This window comes from Orbicella franksi, chromosome 8, assembly GCF_964199315.1.
Source record: "Orbicella franksi chromosome 8, jaOrbFran1.1, whole genome shotgun sequence".
Classification (NCBI taxonomy): Eukaryota; Metazoa; Cnidaria; class Anthozoa; order Scleractinia; family Merulinidae; genus Orbicella; species Orbicella franksi.
This window is the reverse complement of record NC_138152.1, coordinates 6,822,540-6,848,511: the sequence shown is the minus strand read 5'-3', so window position 1 is coordinate 6,848,511 and position 25,972 is coordinate 6,822,540. Positions and strand designations below refer to the sequence as shown.

At 40.7% G+C, this 25,972-nt stretch overlaps 2 protein-coding genes across 4 annotated transcripts; both read right to left on the bottom strand.

Annotated features, from left to right (window-relative positions):
- Positions 1 to 7,726: 7,726 nt before the first annotated feature.
- Positions 7,727 to 15,354, bottom strand: LOC145494676 (pancreatic secretory granule membrane major glycoprotein GP2-like). Of its 3 annotated transcripts, XM_081474222.1 has the most exons (7): positions 15,280 to 15,354; positions 14,181 to 14,234; positions 12,120 to 12,491; positions 11,455 to 11,490; positions 10,851 to 10,886; positions 9,726 to 9,770; positions 7,727 to 8,377 (listed from the first exon to the last, which is right to left on the bottom strand). In XM_081474222.1, the coding sequence occupies exons 1-7, from the start codon at positions 15,326 to 15,328 to the stop codon at positions 8,367 to 8,369; spliced, it is 603 nt and encodes a 200-aa protein (XP_081330348.1). In that variant the 5' UTR covers positions 15,329 to 15,354; the 3' UTR covers positions 7,727 to 8,366. The 3 variants fall into 3 exon arrangements, with proteins under 3 accessions (XP_081330348.1, XP_081330349.1, XP_081330347.1); XM_081474223.1 differs by having other exon boundaries at positions 7,727 to 9,770; XM_081474221.1 differs by lacking the exon at positions 7,727 to 8,377 and having other exon boundaries at positions 9,719 to 9,850.
- Positions 15,355 to 17,300: 1,946 nt separating this feature from the next.
- Positions 17,301 to 25,972, bottom strand: LOC145494675 (uncharacterized). Its single transcript, XM_081474220.1, has 7 exons — positions 25,328 to 25,972; positions 22,107 to 22,802; positions 21,428 to 21,602; positions 20,575 to 20,672; positions 20,175 to 20,256; positions 19,416 to 19,561; positions 17,301 to 18,233 (listed from the first exon to the last, which is right to left on the bottom strand). The coding sequence occupies exons 1-7, from the start codon at positions 25,430 to 25,432 to the stop codon at positions 17,943 to 17,945; spliced, it is 1,593 nt and encodes a 530-aa protein (XP_081330346.1). The 5' UTR covers positions 25,433 to 25,972; the 3' UTR covers positions 17,301 to 17,942.

Genomic DNA, 25,972 nt, shown 5'->3' with positions numbered 1-25,972 from the left:
ACTTCAAAACGTGGACGAAATAACCGTCTGATACCTGCAAAAGTAAACCTGATCTTAATTGTCTGGAATAAAGCGCTGAACTGTGAATTAAAAGGAAAACGCGCTAAAATACTCCAAGATTAGAACGAAAAAAAATATTCTCAAAGAGCAAGCGAAGATTTTGAAACAGAAGCACTGAAGCGTCATTCAAGAGGTCCCAGCGCAGCCCCGGGGGAGGTACTTTGGGAATTTCTGGGTGGGGATGTGCCGCTTGTACCCTGGAACCCTTAGCGTATACCAGAGCTAGTTCAGCTGAATTTTGCTACCCTATACTAGAGTAAACTCCCCAGATCCCCCATCTATCGACACTATTGAGGCTGATTTGCGTAAATTTAAACTTGCTGATTTGATTTTTTTATATTTTTGAGTGGCAATTCCTGGTTTCATTAGTCTAGATAAAATCTTCAACCAACTAGTCAATTTTGTGAAAAATGATACCCTATTCTAGACCCAAACGCTCTGATTTATATACCCTATCCTAGAGTAAACTGCTTGAAAACCATACCCTTCACAGCGGCACATACCTATATAGCCCATATATGGCAGTGCCCCCCTCCCCCCGGGAGCGCAGCACCCTTAGCTTTGTAAAATCCTGTCCGGTGATCGGGTCGATCAGCGTTAATAATAACGCCAACGCGCGAAAACAGGTTGACAAGTGGACAAGGTATAATGGGTAACTCCGTTCCTTGCTCGTGCTCGGCACATGCTTAGCCTGAGATGTCAGTCATCTGTCGCCTGGGAGATGGCTGACATTTCACGCAAGTGCTCATGTGCGCTTTGCCTCGTTTTCGCTGTTTCCTCAGTCTGCAGCGGTGCCTGAGACGAAGCAGGTTTAAAAACACCTGTCCAAAGATTAAAAACAGGTAAAACAAGGACCACGACGGTTTGCGACTTGAGCTGGAATTTTGCACCTGCCTTCTCAGCGCTGAAATTTGAACAGCTGCCTCTCAGTGTTTCTCATGCAATTTCTGTTTTGTGTTCATTAGCGCCGATAACTTTAAATTTCCAGAGCTGTCCGAATCCATTTAATATAGAATGCCATTGTTGTGACATTTGTGACAGACAGATATTCTTAATCAATAAAATGTAAATGCTAGATCAATTAAACTGTCCATCAGGAACTGGTGGCTGGCCGGTTGTGATGGGTTGTTATTTACGACTCGTGCAATAAGTTAAATTATGATAACACTTTCAACTGCAGAGGACCGCGCAGTGAGGACTTAAAACCACTTGTCTAGTATTGACAACAAGACTGGGCGTACGTACGGCAAACAAAAGAGTATATATTAATATTCATTGGCCTGAATTTGAAAGCTAGACAAAACTGTGAATTTCAGTTTGGGTAATCTCGTGCTGGCCGTGGAGATCTAGGATCGAAATTATGTAACGGGTAGCTATTTGCGACTCGTGGCATAAATTACAGATGTGTAACTTTCGAATGTAGAACTTAGTGGGCCACACAACGAAGAATTTAAACACTTGTCTTGCATTGATTACAAGGCTTACGGACGGCAAAAGGATAGATCAAATATTCAGTGGCCACTTAAAATAGACGAATCCGTAAATTACAAAGAATATTATTAGCTGGACCATACACCGGAAGCCTCATCCTCAAGCGTTGCACGTGGACAGATGATAAATAGAGCCTTGCACGGTATTACCATATCATATATTATGTATTACCGAATTATATATTTTGCCATATAGGCATAAAAAAATAATAACGCTCAATATCAAAAAGTTTCCTGTAAATGAATGGTTTTCACTGGATCGATTCAACTGCTGGTAGACTTCCTGGGTTACAGAGTTACAGTTGAATAGCCTGCGAGTAGGTTCTGATGCGCTGCGCTTATACGCTGCGGCAGCTGCAAGTGACAGGTCGGCGAGCGAGGCGAGCCAGCCAAAATGAGAGGCTCTCATTTTTCTCGCGAGGCCCCTCACCGCCTCGTTTCGCTCATCAACGCGCGCGTCTCTCGCGGCTTCACCTTTGCTAGAGCCGCAACGCACGAGAACCCGCTCGATCGATACGACATCGATATCATTATCGATACTGTGACGTCACTGAGTTAACTGATAAGGCGCGTTATCTGCTTACAATCTTTTTTCATAAGAATATATTTTATAAGACTATCGAGGCTGAAATTTGCGAAAGTTTAAGAATATTTTAAGAATAAATCCCGAGACTGACATTTTGAAAAAAAAAGAATATAGTTTTATGTATGGAAAATTTGTAAATACAATTACATGTTTTTAACTAAACCGTATAAAATTCTTCCATTCTCTAAACGGCAAAACCAGCCAAAAGAGAACAAAAACAGCACTAGCCATATGTTCAATGATAATAGCGTATCTCCAAGAAGTCATATTATCATATCAGCTTATTGCCTACAGTCTGGCTCCAAAATTACTTCAACGCCATCAAAGTCAATGAAACGAAAATGTCATGCGCTATTATCTAAGAAATATTCACAAGAATATTTTTAGCCTAAATCGGAGCTAATCAGGAGAAAAATAAGAATATTCATCCTAGGCCGGAAAAACAATACGCCCTTTTAACTAAGAAAAGAGTGTATATACTCTGTAAACATAGGCGTACGGGTGGGGGGGCTGGGAAGGCTGCAGCCCCCCCCCCCCCGCTAAAAAAAAAAGTTCGGGCAAGACAGTTATTTGGGCAACAAGAGAAATTTGGGCAAAGGGTTTTTAAAACGTTTCCATTTGTTTCTAGACAAAAACAGAGAAAAACAGAGAAAAACAATACTGGTAATCAACATACAATAAGGTGACACTCAACGCTCAAACGTAGTGTGAGTCGGCATGCATTTTCTTAACACCCATTATTTTTTCGTGTCTTACATTGTCACCGAGACAAGAGCTTTCTTTTTTAAGTATTTAGATTGTTTTTTTATTCGTAATGCCCACTCTTTAAGCATTGTCAATGCTGCCGTGTCGAAATTCCACAGGACGCAAACACGCAATTTTTTCGTCTTATGCTCTTTACCAAATGTCATGAATTGCAAAGAGATAGTGCCAGTGAGTTGAAAAGTAAAAGTTTCTAAAAGACAATATGCAATGATCTTTCAAAAATTGTTTGTGCTTGATTGTTTTGTAAAAATTTGGGCAACTTAGGAAAATCTTTTGGGAAAGTGATTTTCCACCCCTCCCCCCCCCCCCCACCAGCCCTGCCCCTCTTCCTGGAAAAAAATTGCCCTTACGTCTATGTCTGTAAATGTCGATTGTTGTTAAGAGACCACGATCCCGAAGTATCGAAAGCATTGATACTTCTCGGTACATCCGGTAGTTTCGATATTTTCCGATCTGACCTTTGTATCACCGGTATCGAATATTTGGTTTCGGTATCGGTCCATTCTTACTGCTCGCAGGCTAACAGTTAAAAAAATAACGGACTGAACAACTGAAAAGGGTTGGGAGTTTGATAAATACTTGTCTGTACTAGCTAGCAACATAATCTTTAGGAGCGGACATGAATAAGTGAAGTTTAATTTAATCCAAAGTTCACTTATTCATCTATCTCACATATTCATCCCTTGAGATTATTTCCTTCATCTGCTAAAAACTTGCTTTGGAATCCAACCTATAATGTTAAAACTTATGATGGGCGGTATTTGCCGTTGCTGCGCCATCGCTTTGGAATACTCTCCCCCAGTCTGTCAGAGATTCTATATCAGTTGACACTTTTAAGCTTAGACTCAAAAAGCATCTTTTCTTGAGCGCTTACTACGGATGCTGATTTTTATTGTTTTATTATGGTTTGACAGTCATTAAATTTGGTCACGCTGTTGAACCACTGAGAAACAGCGCTATATAAATGTATTATTATAATTATTCTTACTAGTGGTAATCGTAGATTAAAGAGTGCGTCCGAGTTTTGGTAGGCTTGGTATGTTAAAAAAACAAAAATTCTAGGGAAAGCATTTTGTGCCTGAGCTGTTAGGTAGGCGTGAAATTGGTGTCCCTTCAGCAGGGGCAAAAACAAATGAAATGAACGCAAAGCACGTGCATACGAAAGGGTTTGATCTCGTTTATACATGTATTGTGTAATATTATACATAAATCTGTGTTTTATACCCAGTCCGTAGTACGTAGTTCGCAGTCCGCAGTCAGCAGTCCGCAGTCCACAATGCATATTTTATGCTGACCGTGTAACTCAACACCAACCATGTTTGTTCCGTCGGTATGCGAGACGACGTGCGTACCAAAACTAGGACAATTATTTTGTTTACGACCACGACTTTGAATTGCCTTGGCTTTGGGGTAACAGCCACAGGGCATTTTCACTTCCGAAACAATGAAACGGAGGACACGTTCGTGTACCAAAGCAACACTGTGGGAGTTGATATATCCTATGTAAACACTTTCGTTGGGTTTACGTTACATTACCCTGGTCGACCCAGAGGTTTTTCTTGATTTTTCATCTTTTCGCGAAGACGAGTCGCGAGGCGGCGAGAAAGAAAAATGGTTACCTTGGACTTGAATCTCACTTTCATGCAGACGCCAGCTGTCAAACGCGTCAAATTGATAATTACGAAAGGGACCAATGGCAACTGAGCAATCACGTGCTTATCAGCTGCTAATGTTTCCACTCGGGTGGTGAAGAGTGGTATCACTTGACCTACTTGGCCGGGGTCAACGCGCGTGTTTGCATGAATTAATGTATTCACCCGCAACGATCGCGAAGGTTCTGTCTTGTTAAACATTACTACGGAGCATGTTTCTCCACTCAGCTTACTCGTTTTGTAAGAAGGACTCAGGACTTCCGAATACAAAGGCATAAGCTTCTTTGAGCAGATTGTTCTCGTCGACGTCTTCACTGCTCAAACTGGCCGCTCAGGGGAAATGCCACGGTTTCGCAGTTTCCACCAGAGGACAAAACCAAAATTGTGGCATGATGCGGGTATGAATAACCTGACAGGTACAGGTATTTTCAGACATCAGGGGGCAACTGAAATATAATTGACTTTCCATGTCCAGTTGGCAGTATGGCGAACAAATCCTTGCGATTTATGACTGCGAACAAGGTTTTCTTTTGATGTTCGGTGAAACTTTCAATTTCTGGAAAACGCTCCTCGAGTACCGAGATCAAAATTTCCTCGAAGACACTGTCAGAAACATGATCCATGTCGAACACAGGCGAATCTTGAACGTGTATAAACTGAGAACTAAAGTATTTTGCAAACAAATTCCTTCCCTGGTAGTATTACCAATCAAACGAACCAATCATATTGATTTGCGTGTTCTTTAATCTTTAATAAGTATACTCCTGAAACAGTGGAACTATACTAGGAGTTGAAAATAACATAATAAAAGCACGTAATAAATAGTTACAATATGTATATATATATACAGAAAAAATTATAAGTTAGTAACAGATGAAATAAAATAGATTAAGTATAATCTCGTCGAGATAAGTTAGGACGTCTGAATATACATTATACAAAAGATTTAATGGCTGCAAGATGTTTGTATTTGTTTGTGTTTGTAAGAATATCAACCAATCCGACCCAGAGGGTCAGACCCTGACCCTGGCGTCTGCATGAAAGTTAGACTTCGCCTCAGAGCTCGGAAGAACACTGTTTGCACGCTGATAATTCTAAAACAATGTGCGTATCCACTAAAGCAGTCTGCTGGTAATAATGTGGCCTGTCTGCAACTATTGTGTGAAGGTATGTTGTTAACATGACTACAGCAAATAGAAAGAACTACAATCGTGACAATTTGCAAGGTAATTAGTTGGTACCTTATCAGTGGTTAGTTGGGTTCACTCTGCCACTATAATAAAGTGGCGCTGGCCAGTCTGCAACTATTGTGTGAAGATGTATTGTCGTCATAACTACAAACAATAGAAAGAACAAATCGTGACAATTTTCAAGCCGTAATTAGTTGGTCAGGAGGTAGTTGTCAATGGTTGGTTGGTTGGGTTCAGTGATTTTCAAAGAAATCTCGGTTTCGGTTCAAAAGTCGCTGAAAGTGACGATGAAAACCCTTAGGCTCCGACCCTAATGGATTTTTAAAAGTTTCCGTTTTTGTCTCAACCAAAACAAAGCAAAATCGTTTTCGACCACACTAGCGTTTTCGTTTTGTTTTCACCTCTTTACACTAATGCGTTTTTTAAAACGCATACTTTTTGATACGTTTTCGTCTATCGTCCACACTAAAACGCCCGAAAACGCTGATGGAAACATAGTTAGTGGAGGGGACGTACCACAGCCAAAAACCGAACAGTTATCGCCGGGCATTTTACTTTCGAAATGATAAACTTTTAAAAACCATTCACGATGACAGAACTACATTTCTTAGCGTATAAAACACGTCAAATGACCACACGTTCGCTCGCAAACGACGCCATCTTGAATTTGAGTGTGCACGGTCATTGTCACGTGACTTAGAAAAACTCAAACAATAACCTATCTCTTTGAAGTTTGCCGGTCTTCATAACCAGTCCCCTCCACTAACTATAAATAAATAAATAAATATACATTTATATAGCGCCATTTTCCACTAATTGTCCATGGCGCTTTACAATACTTTAAAATTAAAATCCTAATTCTTTAAAAACCTAAAATCCTAAATCCTAAAAGTTAAAATCCTAAGAATTAAATACGCTATATAATACAATTAGGCTACAAATAAAAAGTAAAAACTACAAATCAAATGCACGCTTAAAAAGATAAGTCTTAAGATTAGCCTTAAAAACTGCCTCTGATGATGAAAGTCTGATCTGGAGGGGTAGTTTATTCCAGAGCCTTGGTGCCGCCACGGAAAAAGCCCTTTCACCATACGTTTTAAGATTTGCTCTAGGCTCATCAAGCAACCTGTTGTTTGAAGATCGTAGTGTCCGACCAGAAATGTTAAATCGCAGTAGGTCTCTAATGTAATCAGGGGCCAGTCCATTCAGAGCTTTGTAAGTTAACAACAATATTTTGAAAATAATCCTAAAATGAACTGGCAACCAATGTAAGCTCCTTAGTATTGGTGTGATGTGTTCCTGCCTTCTAGTCAAGGTAACTATGAAGGAAATGACAGTATACGACGCTTTTTTCGTCTCCGTTTTCACCTGTCCACACTAGAAACGGAGGGTTTTCAAAACGTTGCGTTTTCAAAAGGCTCCAGTTTTGAAACCGTTTTCGAAAGTCGTTTTAGTGTAGACGAAAGGCGTAAAAAAAAAAGCATCAAATAGCATGCGTTTTCACACTTCATTGGTGCCGGTGCCTTGCATACGGTGGCTGCGCCCGCAGTACGAGCCGCAGTCAAAACCGAGCTGTCCCACCAAAACGACAATAAAACGATAATAGCCTTTTCGTCGCAGCTAACAAAAAACAGACATTGCTATAAGTCGCTTTGGCCAATTCTAATGCTTAACTCGAGAACTCTGGGTTTAATTTCTGTAATTTGACTAGGGAGAGCATATTTTGTTCAAAATGACACAACGTTTATCCTACCTGGCGACAGTGATCGAGGAGGGAGTTGCCGAACGCGGGCGACCCATTTTTTGGCGCCGAATTAAAAGCTTGGAGTTGGAGACGCAAAATGCTTCATCTTTTTCACTTTTTACAATCTGATATGGTTTTTGGAGTTATGTATCCCTTTTCGTGATTATTCGATGCCGTCACCAGTGAGAAAAGATGCCCGACTTCAATGTTTTTCCATTTAACACGCCTTTGACGTCAATTCAAATTTCAGGCGCACCGATCGATCGTAAGCAAGGGTGTTCGAGGCCTTACATGTAAAAGGGTAGCGAAAGGGGGGATTGTGATCCAGTTTCACGAACGAATTTGAACAAAATTCACGAGTCACAAACACTTTTAGCTACTTTTAACAAGACCTAGATAATTGATTAATTAGTAATTATTAATTAAGCACTAAGGAAAGCAGTGAGTTATTAAAGGGTATTCAGTGGCTAATCAGTTTTTTAGTATTTGATTATTGCTGATGATCAATGAGTAATCGATGAATAATCGAAAGGCCACAAAATGTTCAGTCATCGATTAGTCTGTCATGATTACACTGATGGCACTGAGACTTTCTACTACAAAAGTCCCTCTATGAGCTACTGAGCAGGAGAGAAACGCAGAGAACTAAAAATCAGGTCAGTTGGTTGGTGTTCAGGACCACCAGTGTCTTCTCCTGGACGATCCGGGAATACCCCGGCCAGTCCCCCTTCCCGGCCCCGAGGTTGATGCGGATATTAAGCGACTAGAAAGTTTGATCAAACTCTCGGTCCATTGATTTAGATTCCGGGGAAGCAGCCATTGAGCTATCAATCTCAATCGGCCCAAGAACGACTCTCAGAACAGCCACTATTCAAGAGGTCACCAACTTCCTAGAAAGTAAAGAGATAGTTATTGGTAAGTAAGCATACGAGCCAGTCGCCCACCAGGCCGGCGCTTATCTCCGGTTGCTGTAACATGAAGCGACTAGGAGTATTTTTACTCCCCCATGGATGAAGTACTAGTTCAATGCAGGGTTACCCCCAATATTAAATTCGCCGGTACCCTTTTATACACCTGGGTGGAGAGAGGCACTGTGAGAGTAAAGTTTCTTTCCCAAGAACACTGCAACACACGTACGGTGCCCGACCAGGACTCAAACCAGGACCGCTCGATCCAGAATCGAGCGCAATAACCATGAGGCGACTGCGCCTCCGCTTCCCACTGGTGAATTAGAAGAAGGAAAACTTAAATATCTAGGTGCATGGATTTAACAGTGTGGGGCGAGGGTCAAAAGTGGGAAAAACCACACACAGCAAACCAGCTGCAAACAGATACCCCCCAAAATAGATATCTGCAATAAAGTGAACTTATCCCAGATTTGTCTCCTTCGTCGCCAACGGTCAGCAGCATCTGACGCAGTGCTATAAATTAACTCGAAGGGTGAAGACGCATATGTGCACGATAAAAACTGGAAAAGAAATTTAAAAAACATCTACCAAAGTAAAACGTTTTTGATCTCTGAAATGAAAAAAAGAAAAAATTGACCTGTGTTTAGAAAAATCTTGTTCCCAGGGTCTCCAATCTTCTCACCCTCGCGGGGCGAGAGAGACAGAGAGATCCTGGGAACATGGTTGTGTTTAGAAGTGAAGTCTTAGATTCAAGATTTCACAGTATGGATATAAAAACTTGAACTCAATATTCCAGAATTCGCCAATATGAAATCTTTCAAAGTACCTTGACTTATCAAGATTTCACAAATTCTGTATTCTAAATTTACGGTTTTTACGGGTTGTAAAAACTGGAAATCGAAGACACTCTGAGGTTAACAAACGCCCGCCTGGATTCGACACTTTTAAGGGATATAAAAGCTCGAAATTCGGCAAGATTGTACGGAGCTCAGAAATTCAAATGCCTTTTTCCGGCAGCTTGAATTTCAAAATTTCCAACAAGCTTACTACATTCAAAGTTTTCACAACTTGTAAAACTATAAACTGTAGCAAAAATTGTTCAGTCTTCTGGCAAGTTGTTAAAGTCGGATGTCAAAAATGGCTGTCTCCCGTTTTTCAGCTCATTTTAAACGATAATCTCACTTGTACGAAACTTAGGTTGAAGAAGGTAGACAAGGTTTCGAGTTAGCATCGGCAACAAAACTAATTTTAACAGGCAGCTAAAGTTTACGCTTTAAACTTTGTACAAACGTAGGATTCAGCTAAAATTGTCAAAATTACGCCTACTTACGTTGCGGTGTCACTAGCGATGGACGCCACGGTGTGGGTGAGAATTCTGCAACAGAGAATCAAGTCTTTAGTGTAACGGAGCCACTGGGTATATGCAGACGCTCTTTAAGCTCGTCCGAAGGAAGTCTTCGTAATAAATTGTGTAGTAATTTAACTACCAAATTTCCCGATTATTTATAGGTAAAATTACGAGCTTCAGAATTCGCTTGCCTGTTCGTGCAAGAAGCTAGCTAGCTCACCTCCTCTGTATGATGTTTATCCAAAAGATCAGTTCATAAAAACAAGTATTGACTGAGGTATACATGTATGTTCCGCGGTGTATGCCATACACTGTGACTGTTTAATTTGGGAGAAGTTTGATATTTAGAATCGAGAACTGAGAAAGAGTTCATAGATTACTTACAAAAAAATTCAGTCGTTCTATTTGGGACGTTCAATTTTCGGACGCTTTTTAATTATCTCATTTCGGCCAAGTTTCGGCCAAAAATTTCGGACACTGCTGAAACATAGCTAAAGTAAGTTTACTTCTACAAAACACGAATTAGACTGAAACAACAACTGTGAAAGTTAAAGTTTTACCGCTCTCAAGTTTTAACAGATACACGGACGAAAAAGTAACACAAATTGTATCAAACCGTTTACCCATCCCCTGAAGCAGTGTCTCAACTAAAGGTCGCTCCATAAAGGAAACTACGAACTTTCGAGTTACTTAAAAGTTTTATTATGTATTGTAAATATTTCGCACGATTAAAGTTTCGGAAGCTAAAAAATTTCGGACGGTTTTATTTTCGGACACCTTTTCTGTCCGAAATTAAAGACGTCCGAAATTTTTTGCAAGTAATGTTCTTGAATGAGCGGAAAATATGGCCCCGCGAAACCTGGACTGTACACCCAGTGCGTGCGTTTGAGGGGCGCTGCATCTGAGTTTACTGGAAAGAGTCTCGTCACAAGACAGCTAACATCACCCAAAGTCCAATTAATGTATCTATCTCTTCGTCAACCACGATTCTTAGATTTCTAAGTTTTATAATTTTCTGAAAGTGAAGTACACGATTCCTTGTTTTAACGGGAATTGATAGCTACGTAAATTGGGTTGAATATGTTTGCCAAAAACTAATTGCCTCACCTTTTGTTGGAAGATTTGTCGGCAAATGTGAAAAAACTGTTGGGAATAATAAAAAGTAATTAAAATATAACGAGCTTGGAGTAATGACGAACTCCAATTAGAGTTATATTAATGATTTCCTCCAGATAAATCGCCAGTGTACAACAGGGAACAACAAAACGCAATAAAACACAACATAACAAAATACAGCACAAGACAACAAAACAAAACAAAACACAACACAACAAAACACGACATAACACAAGGAAAGAAAAATCACACAACAAAACACAAAATGACCCTCAAATCTAAGCAAAGAACTGGTAATATAGTGGAATCCCGAGTTCTCGAACCCTCAGTTTTTGGAACCTCCCGATAACTCGAACCAAAATCGTTTCCCCTTCTCACTCAAACACTGTAATTTTACCCCTGATTTCTCGAACTATCCGATTTTTCGAACCAAGTTTCGTTTCCCCTGAAGGTTCGAGAAATCGGGATTCCACTGTAAATCTTTTACAGCCTCCATTCCTCATGAAGTTTCATATTATATTCTGATCAAGGTAGCCAATGAGTTACGAGTCAAGACTGATGCAGTGTGTGAGGAGAAACTAGAATGATCACTTACTTGCTGTTGTTCCTCTGGTTGGCCTTTCTGTTGTTTCTAAAGGAAATATAAATTCAATTAGTAGGTTGCTTTCCCTTGCCAGGAGGTCTGAAACCACAGTAGAACTCCTTCTTACCGGCCAGACCATTTCACGATTGCGGTCGGCATGTTTGAACGGGAGGCCCAACCGGGCGATAAGCAGTACTTATTAAAGTTAGTTCAGAGGGCCAATAACTGAAATCAACCAATCAGATTGCTCCATTGTAAGTATTGGACCAGGCACTGCCCCGAATGATCCCGAGAAATCACTCTTGAAGATTTTCGGGTAGTTTTGGGTAATAAATTTCTTATTTACCAAACTTGCTCGGATCCAAACGTGGAGAATACACGTATCGGCCCTTGGTCTTTTTGGTACGGACCTGTCAAGACGTACGACCTTCGCGCTTGGTTGATTACTGTTACTTTTTCTCTTTGGGATGCTGGTCTAACAGAGGCTCCTTCCCTGCAAAAAAATCGTTTTGCGCAAACAATTCATTGCCCGTTTTGCCGTATTCACACATTTTGTCATGTTTCCGTCGAAACAAGTAATTCTACGGAATTTTTTGGCATGGGACACACGGTTTATTTCATCTCATCTTTACACCCTTTACGGCAAAGCGTGACTGTAGGGAAGATTGCGTTACTACCTGCTGTTGGCGTCAATCCGTTGCCACAGTAACGCGAGTCACAAATAAGCGCTGGTCTAAGTCTGTACACGAAGAACCCTCCACAATTGCGTACTGTGATGTAAGTCTCAAATAGACAGCAGAAACTTCGCCAATTAAAACAAACTTTGAGCCTGACTGCTCCTTCATCCACAGATGGGTGACTTCCGTTGAGCCAGCCCGGCCCTTGTGTACCACAGTGCCCCTTGTTGACACAGGATTCAGGCATTTGGTTTCCAGCCCCTCCACCGAACCTGTACCAGCCCTGAGTCGTTGCATCACAAAGGACAGGACTGCTTTTGTTGTATGTCTGTGCTCTGTCTGACTCGTTGAGGAATTTGTAGTTGGAACATTCTACGAAAGATTTCATGTAATATATCAAACGCGAAAGACAGTGTTTGACCACATTTCCAAACACCGAGAAGAGAGTTGGGAATACGACGCGCAGCGGAGTATTTTTGACGAACTTCGAGGTGTTTGGAAATGTGGTCAAACACTGTCTGCAGTGTTTGAAATATCTTCTCAATCCAAACTAAAACTAAGGAGAAAACGGAGAATTAAAATCGTAAAAATCTATGCTAATTAAGATCAGATATCCAAACATCGACACGGTCATGATTTCCTTTGTTTAAACTTGATGAATTATTAATGATTTTGAGAAACTTTAATGTAAAATAGATAGCCGAATAGCGGAAACACAGACAGATAGACAGACAGACAGATAGACAGACAGACAGACAGACAGACAGATATACAGACAGACAGGCAAAAAAACAGACTGGCAGAAAGACAGATAGAAAGACAGACAGACAGACAGACAAACGGACAGACAAACAGACAGACAGACAGATCGCCTTATGGTTTATTTTTGCTGGCTGTCGACATCAGGATCACTTCGGTAACCGGGGAAAATCCTATAAACCCAAACATTACTCAAAGACTATTCAATGTTGCCAAAGAAAATGAAGATGTTCCGAGGATTACTGAAGGATTCCGAACGATTGATGTCGGAATCACAGGAAATATTCCCGATGACTCCCGAAAACAACCGGATTCACTCGACTTCTTGGTGTGATTATAATTCCAGCTGCCCTTTGTTTTTTCAGGTAACTGCATATCCATAACAAAATTAGAGTTTTTAAGGTGGCTCAAAACAGTTTCCCACACTTAGATTTTGATGGGTCGTTATAACCAGTCTTTATCACTTGATGCTACAATAGTGATATCAAAAAACTACCCAATCATTGGTGAACACGTTGTTATCATTTCCGTGACACAATAGGTTACCATAGCAACAGTATGACCTCCTAAAAACACCCTTAACTACAGCTTTAGGTTGTTATAATTCAAACACAGCACGGCGAAATTTTTGTATATTATCAACATTTGATAAGCATGATAATACGCAACTTTTGCCAAAGTTTAAAAAATTGTGTACATGGGGTTCAGAGCCACCTTAAATTTTTGAAAAGCTATCAGTTATCATGCTTATCAAAAGTTGATGATATAAAAAAATTTCACCATGCCGTTTTTTGAAATATAAGTCCCAAAACTGTAATTAAGGGTGTTTTTAGGAGGTCATACTGTTGCTATGGTAACCTATTGTGTCACGAAAATGATAACAACGTGTTCACCAATGATTGGGCAGTTTTTTGATACCATGATTGTAGCATCAAGTGGTAAAGAGTGGTTACAACGACCCATCAAAATATAAGTGCTGGTAACTGTTTTGAGCCACCTTAACATGACCTATTTTATTTTGTTTCAGAATTTGAACAGAATTGTATTGTTTGTATTACTTTCAGTTTGTATTGTTTACATTTTCAATGTCTTGTAGTTTATTGGTGGTCTTCTTTACAGTATGCTTTGTTTTTTTGAATATTCGATAAAACATTCCGACTTTCTAAAATAAAAAAAAAAGAAACGAAATAAATACACTGAAAAAGCCACGGCACTAATGTACTTGGAACTTGGAACAATGAAAGAAATTTTGAAAATTAAAAAATAAATAAATCTTTCATAGCATCCCAGCATATCACTTACCCGGAGAAAGAGTCAGATCTGAGGTTGTTGGGGCTGGAGTCGTCGTGAAGGCTGCTGGTTATAAAAAGATAATGCACATCATATGATGTTTCGTTTTTTTTTTTCAGATAGATACGTGAAATGACTTGTACAGGCAACAACCGACACACAATGGAACAAAGAATAGTCTTAGTGAGACTACAAGCTTGCTTAGAACACCAACAAATAGATGAATGAATGATGAACGAATGACTGAATGAATGAATGAATGAATGAATGAATGAATGTATGAAACATGAAAGGATAAAAAGACAAGGGATGGAAGAAAGACTGGGTAAGGGATTTTTTCAGAGATCCTGAATTTCCCGATAACAAAGGACTGACGCAGTACCTGCAGCAACACATAAGACAATCAAAGCAATTGTTTCGAGCTGTCCAGAATTCTACTATGGAAATAATTGAGATAGGTAAAGTCTGCATACGAACCAAGTGGCCTATCAGGCCGGAGCTTAATCCGGTCTCTGTAGCATGAAGTGACTAGGAGTATTTCTACTCCCCCCCGGATGAGATGGTAGTCCATCGCAGGGTTACCCCCAGCATTACGTTCGCCGGTACCCATTTGTACACCTGGGTGTAGAGAGGCACTGTGGAATTTAAGTGTTTTGCCCAAGAACACAACACAATGTTCCTGACCAGGGTTCGAACCCGAACCGCTCAGGGGACGAGAGCACTAACCATGAGGCCACCGCACCTCCCACAAATAACAGAGCAGTGCCTTAGATTTAGAGTACGCTTTGACAGCAACATGTCCAAAATCGTCTGATAACTTCAACAAACAATCCACTTTCAGCTCTAGAGAACGGGAAACGTCGCGGAGTAATAACATGTGCGAGCTAACGGCTGTGGGCAGAATGAATACCGAACTGGTCTGGGTTGTTCGAAAGGTTTGTTTTGCTAACACTTACCCACTGGATAGCGATTTATGCAGTGGACAGCGTTATCGAGCCTTCGAACAACCTGGGGCCTGGTTACCGTGAATGAGGCTACGGTTCTGTGTTAAAACTCGTTTAAAATACTCATCGAAAAAAAAAAAAATTAAACGAAGTGTTAGGATACTTACAGCAAGCACGGACAAGGAACGTCATAAAAACGATTCTCCTCAGCTTCATCTCTTCAAACCTAATTGAAAATCGGAAAATATAATAACTACTGAAGAACCTGAGAAAGATTGCGTGACGGTCCGCCTAATGTTTGTTTAGAACGTGACAGGCAGGGATGATAAGACTTTTACGAAGCACTGTTGAGCTATAAAACCTTAGGATGGGTGATGTTTGGAAAGCGCGAGTAAAACACTTCGGAAGAAGAGATAGCGAGAAAGAAACAGTAAAACACAGCCTGCTGTTCTGTGGCTTGTCATAGTTCGATGTCGTATAAGCCTCACCTTCTCTTTATCCGTTACAGAGGTCAAAAATGGAATAAGGACATTTGTGATGTCAACATTGGTATGAAGAACAGAACCTGCGCGATGCCATTAAATGCATTGATGCGGCCTGAAATAATCTATAAACCACTTATGAAACCTCCCTTCTTACCTCTAACTTTCAAGTGCAAATTTTGAAACTCAAATCAGCAAATGCGTGCGTGTTGAGATGGTGATCTGTCTCTACTTGTCTGCAAATCTGATCTGTTCTGGAATAAATGGAACGTTATTAGGCGGTCTTTCGAAGTGTCCTGTTCCATGAGGTTGCCCCCGCGTTGTAACAACATTCTGAGACCTGGAAAATCCAGCATTCATTACGTAACTGCTCATTGAGCGGAAAATTTTTACAACTGGAAAATCACGGACTCGCGGCCGCGATAAACGGAATCATGTTTCATGTAATCAGGACGTTCCCGCCCAAAATATTCCCAAGTGCAGGCTTTTTTTTAAAACTTAACTTGCTATGCATTGGGTTGAAGATTAACTTTTGCCAAAAAAAAAAAGGAAAAAAAAAAAGAAAAACATGAGAGGCCACCGTGTACGTTTTAGAGATAAGGCGTATTGGAGACCATGCGTTTTTTTAGAAGCTTTCGCCATCTTCAGATGATCTGAACAATAAAAGAAGTATAAAAGATGCGGCGTGACGTTGTGACATGAAGCACCGAACTAAGTGTGGGATGTACAGAAAGAATGGGGACTAACGTTCTTACTGCGCCTTTCAATAACATGCAGACTCTAAAATTCAAAGCTCAACCGACAAATGCGTTTTTCGCTACCGTCAACCAAATGTTCGGCGGCTCCTGCCAGCTTCCGACTATGTTGTCTGAACTGTGCTCAACGATTTGATTTGATTATCGCGCACTCGGCAGTAGTCGGAAGCTGGGAGGAGCCGCCGAACATTTGATTGACAGTAGCGAAAAACGAATTTGTCGGTTGAGCTTTGAATTTTAGAGTCCGCATGTTATTGAAAGGCGCAGTAATTAAATCATAGTTGAAAGATGGAAATGGTTAGGAAGGCCGGTAAACATCAAAGAAGCTAACAAACAGGCTAAGATTTATGCTGTAAGGTCCTTGACCCTGCGCATCTTTTGTTTTATGCTCATTGACAATGCATGAATTACATAATTGCAATGCTTCTACAGGTAAGTTGTTTTAGCACACATAACCACCCTTTATATTTTGCCAGATTTGTGCAGTGCCAACCCTCAAAATAGCCAACAAAAACACATAAGAAAGAACTTTGTCAAGTTTCCCTTCCATTACCCTCTATTAACTATGATTAAATAGTGTATAAAAGGCAGCTCAATTACGCCTGGTAAAAAAAAAAAAAATTGAAAATAAAATTAAACAATAATAATGAAAAAACGTTTTGCCATCCTCTCCACGAAGTAAAATGCTTCTTTTTAGCAACCAAGGCCCGCTTATCAACGCTCTCACAATCTCTTCGGTTTATGACAAAATATAAAAAAGAGTCCGCGCGTGCGAATTTGCGTGGGGGGGGGGGGCCACCCCCCGCCTCCCCCACCAAAACATAAACAATACAAAGTAATAAAGCTACAAAACGAAACGAGACAAATTTATCTGAAATATGATTTAACTTCACAACACACAACAATTTAAATTACTCTTAATAATGACAATTGCAGCGTTTTTGCTAAAAGATAACTTCATGTCTGGATGCAATAGGTTTCAAAACTGAAAAAAATTGTAGATCTGTACCGTACCGGTCCTGTGTCAACATATACTCATCAAAGGATATGTCTCAATACGGACCTGGGGCCCGTTTCTCGAAAGCCCCGGACACTTATCTGGCCCGCAAAGCCATTTTTAGTTAATCTGTATTTAAAAACAAAGAGGTGCACAAGCCTGAAACTTCTTGTATGAAGAGAACCTCTGTTTATGTTAAGAATATGCGAATTAAACAGCTCTGTATATCATAAGGTTTGAGATTTTGCTGTGGCTTTCCGGGCGCGAAAACCTTTCGGGACCTTCGAGAAACAAGCCCCTGGTCCGGTCCGACTCCGTGCCGGAACCATGTGGAACAGGTCTTGTGGGAAATTAAGGTAATTAATTGTAGGGACTCGAGGTTAGGTAATTAACGCTCGATTTCTAGGGGTGTTGTGATTCCAGAAGGGGGGCCGGATGAGAACCACACTCTGGAAACGACTGCAAATAGAGCAAAATAAATAGGCTATAGTTAAGGCTAAAATAGATTCGCAGAAAACATAAGAAACCAGTCCTATTTATTTCACTCATTCCATCTATTTGTGCATACAATGGGCTTAAATCCAATGAAACATTCTCTACGACTGCTTAGTACGCTCAAGTTCTCTTTTTCTTAAGTCCTTCCGTAAAATCTTGCCACTTGCTGACTTCGGAATTTTGTCAACAAATTCCACGCCGCCTCTCAGTTTCTTGTGAGGCGCAACTCTCTCCGCTACAAAGTCAACAACGTCTTCTGGGCTGATTTCTCCCTTGGGGACCACAAACGCTTTCGGCAACTCGCCGCTCTTCTCATCCGGGACACCAATCACGGCAGCGTCATCGATGTTCAGATGAGAAATCAGCAACGCTTCGAGCTCAGCCGGGGCGACCTGGAAAAGAGATCAAAGAGGAGCGTCAGATTTTAAGCGAGCACGAAAACTGTGAAAATGAACATGACAGTACAAGTGGCTATGAAAGATCATATATTTGAGCTGCGGAGAAAGATATGAAGACAAGATTGATCATCGCAGTTTTACACACAACATAAGCAGAGCCTGAAAAAAATCCAGGCTTGAACAGGATTTGAACCTATGACCTCTGCGATACCGGTGCAGTGCTCTACCAACTGAGCTATCAAGCCAACTGGAAGCTGGTTACGTTGTGAGTTCGTAATATACCCGTAGATGGTGAAGATACAAAATCATATATTTTTTCAGCCACTGACCGGTTGTTTATGATACGTTGGGATCCTAGTCCATCGCAGCTAACCTGATAGGGTGCCCTAAAAATTAAGCTGGACCAGATTTGTACTCCTCGGTGGTTAATCAAGTGTCTTTCTCTAGTTGACCATCACACCACTCCCCCTCACTCGAGAAAAAAAGTGGTATTGCTTAAGGTCATTCCTCACATTTGCATTGCGCATCCTTACTGCGCATAATTTATGGCGTCATTAGCGCGCGCTCGTGCACGCGCATATTGAAAACATGACGGATTTGCCTTGATATTGAGCTCTTTCAGTTGAAAAATGGCTCTAGCTCACCAACGAGCACGGGCACCCCAATTTTTTTTCCAGTCATTGTATTCAACTAATCATAAGCTTCGCGTGAGAAAAGACTGATCTAAATTCTATTGCTGAAAATTTAATAAATAAGAAAAATAGCAGATACACTGTGGTCTTTTCTATTTCGCAGTCGGTAACCACGTCAAGAAATTTAGTTCAAATTTTAATCAAGGATTTAGCTTTTTGTCTGAATCAAACTTAAAATGTTTAGTTGTGTCCGACACAACGTATTGACTGTAGTTTAATGCGTTTTCTTATGAGTCTGGGCTCACAAAGATTTTACAATTACTGGGAATGCGTTTTTATAATAAGCATTAAATAATGCCAAAATGGGGCATTTTCAATGCCTCGCTGCTCCTTAATGAGCATGGGCACCCCCCTTTTTTATTTCAAAATTGAAGTTATCATATGACAAATATTCAGTGGACAAAGTTTGAACAAAAATCTATTGTCACTTTTATTCCCCTCTACTAACTTTGCTTAAAATGAGTAGAAAACTGTCTGTAATGACCTGATAAGCGTTGTATTTGATGAGTTCTTTTAGCCTGTCAACTATGAAAAAATGTCCATCTTCATCGTAATGTCCAATATCTCCCGTACGTGCCCATCCTTCGCTATCGATCATGCGCGCGGTGGCTTCGGGGTTATTCAGATAACCTGTGTGAGAAAACATACGACATTAAAAATGAAAACAGGCGTTTCAATTGGAAAAGGTATTGGCTGATAGAACGCTCTAAGCAAGATACAACTGGAAAATGTGTGACTAATAGGAATTCGTAACGACTGCTGTGGTGTACAGTTCTTTTATACCGAGGTGGGGAGCCGGGAAAGAGGAGAAAGGGGTAGGGGTTAAGAGTTCTTGAGACTGCACATCTGTAGTGCCTCAGGCTTGGTTTCTGCCTGTATTTTGTCGTAGTATTTTGCGTTAAAGTTTGTGGCCAAGTCAAATTTACACCTGGGCCGGGTTGTACAAAAGCCGGTTAACGCTAACCCAGGATTAAAAGTTAACCGAAGTATTACTCTTTATTGTATTCAGTGTTTTTGACTGCTTATGTTTCATGTATTTTGAGATTACTTAAGCTTAAAACTGAAGGACAAAACAGAAGTTTGAAGAAGTTGCAAAACTAAAATCAAAATTCTCGCCAATCCTGGGTTAGCGTAATCGGGCTTTGAACAACTCGGCCTTGTAAAGGACGTGAATGCGAGATCTCATCTTTAGGTAGAGGATTCGAATTATCTCATAAAAGGAAAGAAGTTAAAGCAATGCTACCTTTCATAACTGTGGGTGCCTTGATACAAATCTCTCCGTCCTGATCTGGACCCAACATGGCACCAGTTGTTACATCTACAATCTGTGTGTAACCAGTGTAAAATACAACTTCATTAGAAGCGGAACGTTGACACCCAAAGACTCGAAGAACTCTAACCTGATTAAATTTTGCATTTTCAAAAGATAACGCCAATTATTTTGTGACTGAGAAAATTACTTCTTCGCGATTGGCTGAGAGCAGGCCAATTTATAGTTAATTTTTAATTTGAACAACAGTGCAAATTAACGGGCGCGTGCGTTCGTAACTTACTCAGTCATATATATAATTTATACACAAGTAATCATATGAAACTTGAACAATTAAGGATTTACTCTACTCGAGATATTTCGTGTTGTTTACCTTACTTTCCACGTTAGACAATAAGACACCAACGCTGCCAGGTTTTCTTTCTCCCCTGGGTTGCACATGCGTAACAAGCACTTCTGTCATGCCATAACCTGGAAAGCAATGCTAAAGTCACGCAATTACACGAACCCAAACGTGACAAGATTCTGTCTGAGTCTGGCTTTTCGCCCTTACAGCTGTAACACATGTTTTTTCCTTTGTTACAAAAAGTAAGAACCCGTGCGGAGGACCCACACGGCTTGTCAACACCAGCGCTTACCTCTCGTCTCCGTTCAGCCTGTGAGCAGGCTCCCGATTGGGTGGTAGTGCAAAGAAAACAAAACGCAAACAAACAAACCAAGCTAGTCAATCGCAGTAAAGTGCCGAATAAATTAGGCCTTGGGGTAAAAAAAAAAACAACCCCCGGGGGAGTTGCTTTCAGAAAAATAGTTGGGGGCGCGCGGCCCGGTTTCCAGAACCCTTACCCTATTTAAGACCAAAATCTGCGATTTTCCATACCCTTTTTATGACCTGACCAAAAATTCGATACCCTATTCAAGACATGACTTGTAATTAATTAGTTCTCTAGTTCAGACTGACATGTTAAAGGCATTGTGGGGGGTTTCCTTGATGGTCTTATCGATAATGATGAAAAAGAAGCTTCTTCTAACTACCAATTCAAGACTTGAGTGCAAAAAACCATACCCTATTTGAGAGCAAAATGGCCAAAATCGATACCCTATCCCTGACTAAAACGACTAAAAAACTCTACCCTTTGGGGCCGCCGCACATACCTATATAGCTCGTATAAGAGAGTACGCCCCGGGAAAACCACTTGCAAAGTCGTTTCTCATTTGATTCATTTTACCTTGTCTGATGCGTTTCACTCGGGGCATTCTTTTTATCAGAGCCTCCTCGAGTCCTTCTCCCATTGGTGCAGCTCCACACGTCACTTCTTCAACGCTCGATAAATCATATTTGTCAACTAACGGATGCTTGGCCAGGAATAGAACAATAGGAGGAACAATCGGAGCATTTGTTACCTGCAAAACGATTAATTATAGAAGTCATTCGTTAAGTTAACGGAGTAGCCCCTTTGCGCTGTTTTGCGTGACTAATATAGCCAAAGATTGTGTGACATGCCACATGAGAGGCTACATTAGAGGTCACATACCACCTACATGTATAAGCACGCCGACTTTGTTCCAAGGAATGAGGAAAACTGGGAACCTGGGAGACAGGAAATGTATCATGTATGTCGACGTCACACCTAGACCAGGTAGCCAATCACAATCAATCTGGGAAGACTTAATCGTTATTTTCATTACTGCGCATGCCCTTGCTGTCACTTTTGCGCTGTATTTCCACCCGCCAAACTGCGCCATCTCGTTTCCAGGTTTTTTCGGGCGTTCAAATCGAACATGACAAACACACAGAAAGGGGAAGGTCTTTCAACGGTGTGTCGGCCATCTTGAACCTAAACATGCTGCAAAACAAAATCAGGGATGTACTTTGAAGAGCTCAGAACCAGAGAAATATACTCTCACCTTGTGATCTTGCATGGCTTTCAAGAACTTTTCCGGCTCAAATCGTTGCTGGACTACAAGCTTAGCGCCCTGATGCAAGCCTGAACCCATCATAATGAGTTGACCGTAAATGTGAAAAAATGGAAGAATCGTCATCACCACGGACTGCTCCGTGAGTGTAAATATTTCAGAACCCTCCATGATGCACGTGTCAGCTATCATGTTGTAATGCGTGATCATCACTCCCTTGGGGACCCCTGTGGTGCCACTCGAATATGGCATGCTCACGACGTCATCTTTGTCGACTGTGCATTGTGACGGAAAACTGGAACCGTCGTCATCCAGGAGATTGGAGAACGCCAAACAATCTTCAGAAACTTCATCACCGATGACAATGATTTTCTTTATCTTGCCTTGTGCTTTACTCGCAGCTCTGGCCTTGTCGATGAACAGAGGGCTTGTGACAAGAAAGCTGGATTGGGTGTCCTGTAGTTGTCGCTCCAGCTCCTCTGTAGTGTAGAGTGGGTTGACTGTGGTGACCGTGCCTCCAATGAAACCCGCGCCGTAGAAAGCGATGGGATATTCTGGAACGTTGGGAAGGTAGATGGCTAAAACATCTCCCTTTTTGAAGCCCCTTTTGACCAGAGATGAAGCGAAGTTTTTGGTGAGGGTTTTAAGTTGTGTGAATGTGTAGGCATGGCCAGAAGTACCATCAATCTAAACAAGTAAACAAATAAAAACGGAGCAGACTGTTGATACAGCAGCTCTTTGAACTTGGTTAAAAAGAATCAGGGATGGAGTCAAAACTTAGAACAGAACTTATCGTCGCTTAGTGCATTGATCAAGCTCGTTTCCAAAGTCTGTCTTCTTACCGCACTTACAACGCTCTAACAGGCAGGAAGAACAGCTTTCATGATGGGTCGTGCGAGAGAGGAGAAACGCCTGCTATAAGAACCCCACTCCATTTAGTTCATTTCTGCTGCAGGTGGCGGCTGCAAAATTCCTACTGGCTGATACTCACTCCTCTTTTTCCTCACGTATTTCGATTCTCTCCTTACCCCTTCCCTTTTTGCGCAGGTTACCGAGGTTATGAATTAACAACTAAAACAATGATAATTATCGTGAATATATAATAAGGTTACGATATAGCAATCAGGTTACATCGGTTTGATTTGAAAGAAGAATATCACGAAGATCAAAGCAAGATGAAATAAATTTTGCTAATTGGATATTAATATGCAAGTGAATATATGAAACATCATATATTTGAACTGCGGAGAAAGATATGAAGACATGATTGATCATCGCAGTTATACACACAACTTAAAGCAGTTGTGAAATTTAAAAAAAAAAAAAAATTCAGGCCAGAACGGGATTCGAACCCATGACCTCTGCGATACCGGTGCAATACTACCAGTCGGGCTTGATAGCTCGGTTGGTAGAGCACTGCACCAGTATCGCAGAGGTCATGGGTTTGAATCCCGTTCAGGCCTGAATTTTTTTTTTCAGGCTTTAATTTCACAACTGCTTAAGTTGTGCGTATAACTGCGATGATCGATCACGTCTTCATGAATATTAATATAATGATTTGTAGAAGTCATAAGTTCGCTGATTATGACGAACATACTTGTTTAAAAGTCGGAACGATATTTTCTAACCTATTTTTCTACAAAATTCATCTCCTAGAATATAGAGTATTTAATGCAATACATAAGACTGTGAGATTCATCTTCAATTTGATTAGATACACAAATAGGGCAGAGTCTGTGATCATATCTACCAGTTTCAATCCTTATAGTTTGTGATTGCCTATTCTAAATTTCATTAGTTCTTTTCATTTTGCCTTCAATTCACAACCGAACACACACAAAGGTTGAGGTATGGTCGCGTTGGTCAGCCAGGCCCAAGATATGTTTTAATTGTGACAATAAACTTACAACAAAGGGGATAAAAAATACACCAAATAACATCCTACATGCGCCAAAACCGGACACGTAAACCCCAAAAACCAAGGGGAAAAATAGGAACGGTGTACCCCCGACCAAATGCAGTGGCACCGTCTTTGGGGTTTTAAGGTTGATATATAAACAACAGAATGAAAGATAAATCAGATAACGTCATTTATACAATAAAAATAAACCTTATGCGGAAGTGCAAGTGGCAAGGCTGACCGTAGAATGTCACAAGTTTCTCAACCGTCTCTTTTTACAAACGTACTAACCATGAGCCTTTGCATACTACGGTAGCACCCAGTTCTCTGTTCCGTGTCGGCAGAATATTAATTTATTTCAATACCGATTATTACAAATTACATTTTCGCTTAGCTTGCTTGTTAGGCCTAAATAAGAGGAAGGTGTATAATCGTTCTAAAAGTTGTGAAAAAAATTCTAGTTTATCAGAGTTTTACATGATATTTTGCCAGTATAAAATATACTTTTGTTGCATTAGGCTAACATAATGTTTGATTTTTGAGTTAGTTTTAAAGTTAGTTATTTTAAACAGATCTAAAATGCGTCAAACCACGATGTTAAAATATTCGTTCACAGGTTCAGTCAATATTGCCTGATGCCAAAATTAATCTTTATTATATGGCAAGCTCCGTGATCTGGCGGGCAAGATGAACCAAATCCTGCGCTGTGATTGGCTACCTGAGCGGGCAAGATAGCGCTATCTTGCCCGCTCGGGACTACCCGCTGTGTTCCGCAAGAAAAATTTCTCCGAAAGCAAGAGGCCATGATCGAAAGCCATACAATAAATATCCTTTCTTAACCAGTGATGCCTGGATATTGGCCTCGTTCTATTTTTGCGAGCTTCAGTGGACCTCGACTCCGTCTCGCTCCATAAACTCGCAAAAAAAGAACTTGGCCAATATCCAGCCATCTTGAACTCACGCTTAATTACCAAATAGGAAGAAAAATGCAGCTTCTAAGCTATTCGGTATTTCATTTTGAGGCGAAGTAGAAGACATTGTACACATGCCAACTAGAACGAGAACACAGGCACTCTTACGGCTGATGAAATCGGTCAGTGTCAAAAGGATTAAGACTGCAGAATGCAGACCAGGGGTAAAATGCAGACTGCAGACTATAGAGTTCCGAAAGACTTACCATTTCCATCATCACGAGCTAACCGTAAACAAGCTAACCGGGACAGCTGACACGAGTTCATGAAACGCCAGCATATTAGATATCTTATTTTCAAGAATTTAGCAAATACTTGTAGCTACTTGTGTTTATACTTACGATTGCTGTTGTGTCGCCGTATTTGTCAAAGTTCTGATAAACAAATTCAGGCCACGACATGTTCTCGGGGATCGCAACATCGGGAAATTTGCTTTTCAAGGCCATTGTGCGTACGTAGAATCAACTGAAGTCTTGTTCGTTGCAAAGTATCGCTCAGCTTTGGGTGAGCAATGCCGTGACCCGGTAAGAGATGTGTAAATAAATAATTTGATATTCATTTCATGCCGTGAATAACTCGGTGGGTGACCGAGCGTCACGCCCTAAGGAGTTTCAAGTATTCCTTTGTTTACCTTTCCAATTTGTTCTTTATATATCTCAAGATCGACCCTTGGCTTTTATTACTATCTATAATATTTTTCTTTGTAGGTTCTTCTTACTAGAGATTCAGCCAATTTTTCAAGGAATATTTTCTTTTCTTTTTCGCTAATTAACTAGCCTTGCCTTCCCTTGCCTCGAACACCGTGTGAAGAATGTTAACCACAGAGGGAGGGCGTTTGTTTTTTGTGTACATGTTCAGTAATTACGAAAAAAGTTGTTGTCTTAATTTTTTATAAGGAGGCGAAACCGAGAATTACTTGTAAATCGAAAAGAGTAGTTGCTGGAGATTGTTAAATCGCTTCTGTCTATACAGCAGAAAACTTGTTC

Bases quoted from the DNA above. Each gene is read 5' to 3' on its own strand.
- LOC145494676 (XM_081474221.1), bottom strand. From the start codon at position 15,328: ATGAAGCTGAGGAGAATCGTTTTTATGACGTTCCTTGTCCGTGCTTGC. The intron at 14,235-15,279 runs GTAAGTATCCTA...TTTTATAACCAG, and splicing joins GTTCCTTGTCCGTGCTTGCT to CAGCCTTCACGACGACTCCA. The intron at 9,851-10,850 runs GTGAGGCAATTA...TTTATTACGAAG, and splicing joins GACAAATCTTCCAACAAAAG to ACTTCCTTCGGACGAGCTTA.
- LOC145494675 (XM_081474220.1), bottom strand. From the start codon at position 25,432: ATGGCCTTGAAAAGCAAATTTCCCGATGTTGCGATCCCCGAGAACATG. The intron at 21,603-22,106 runs GTGAGAGTATAT...ATCGTTTTGCAG, and splicing joins AAGCCATGCAAGATCACAAG to GTAACAAATGCTCCGATTGT. The intron at 18,234-19,415 runs GTCATTACAGAC...TCTCTTTTCCAG, and splicing joins TCAAATACAACGCTTATCAG to GTCGCCCCGGCTGAGCTCGA.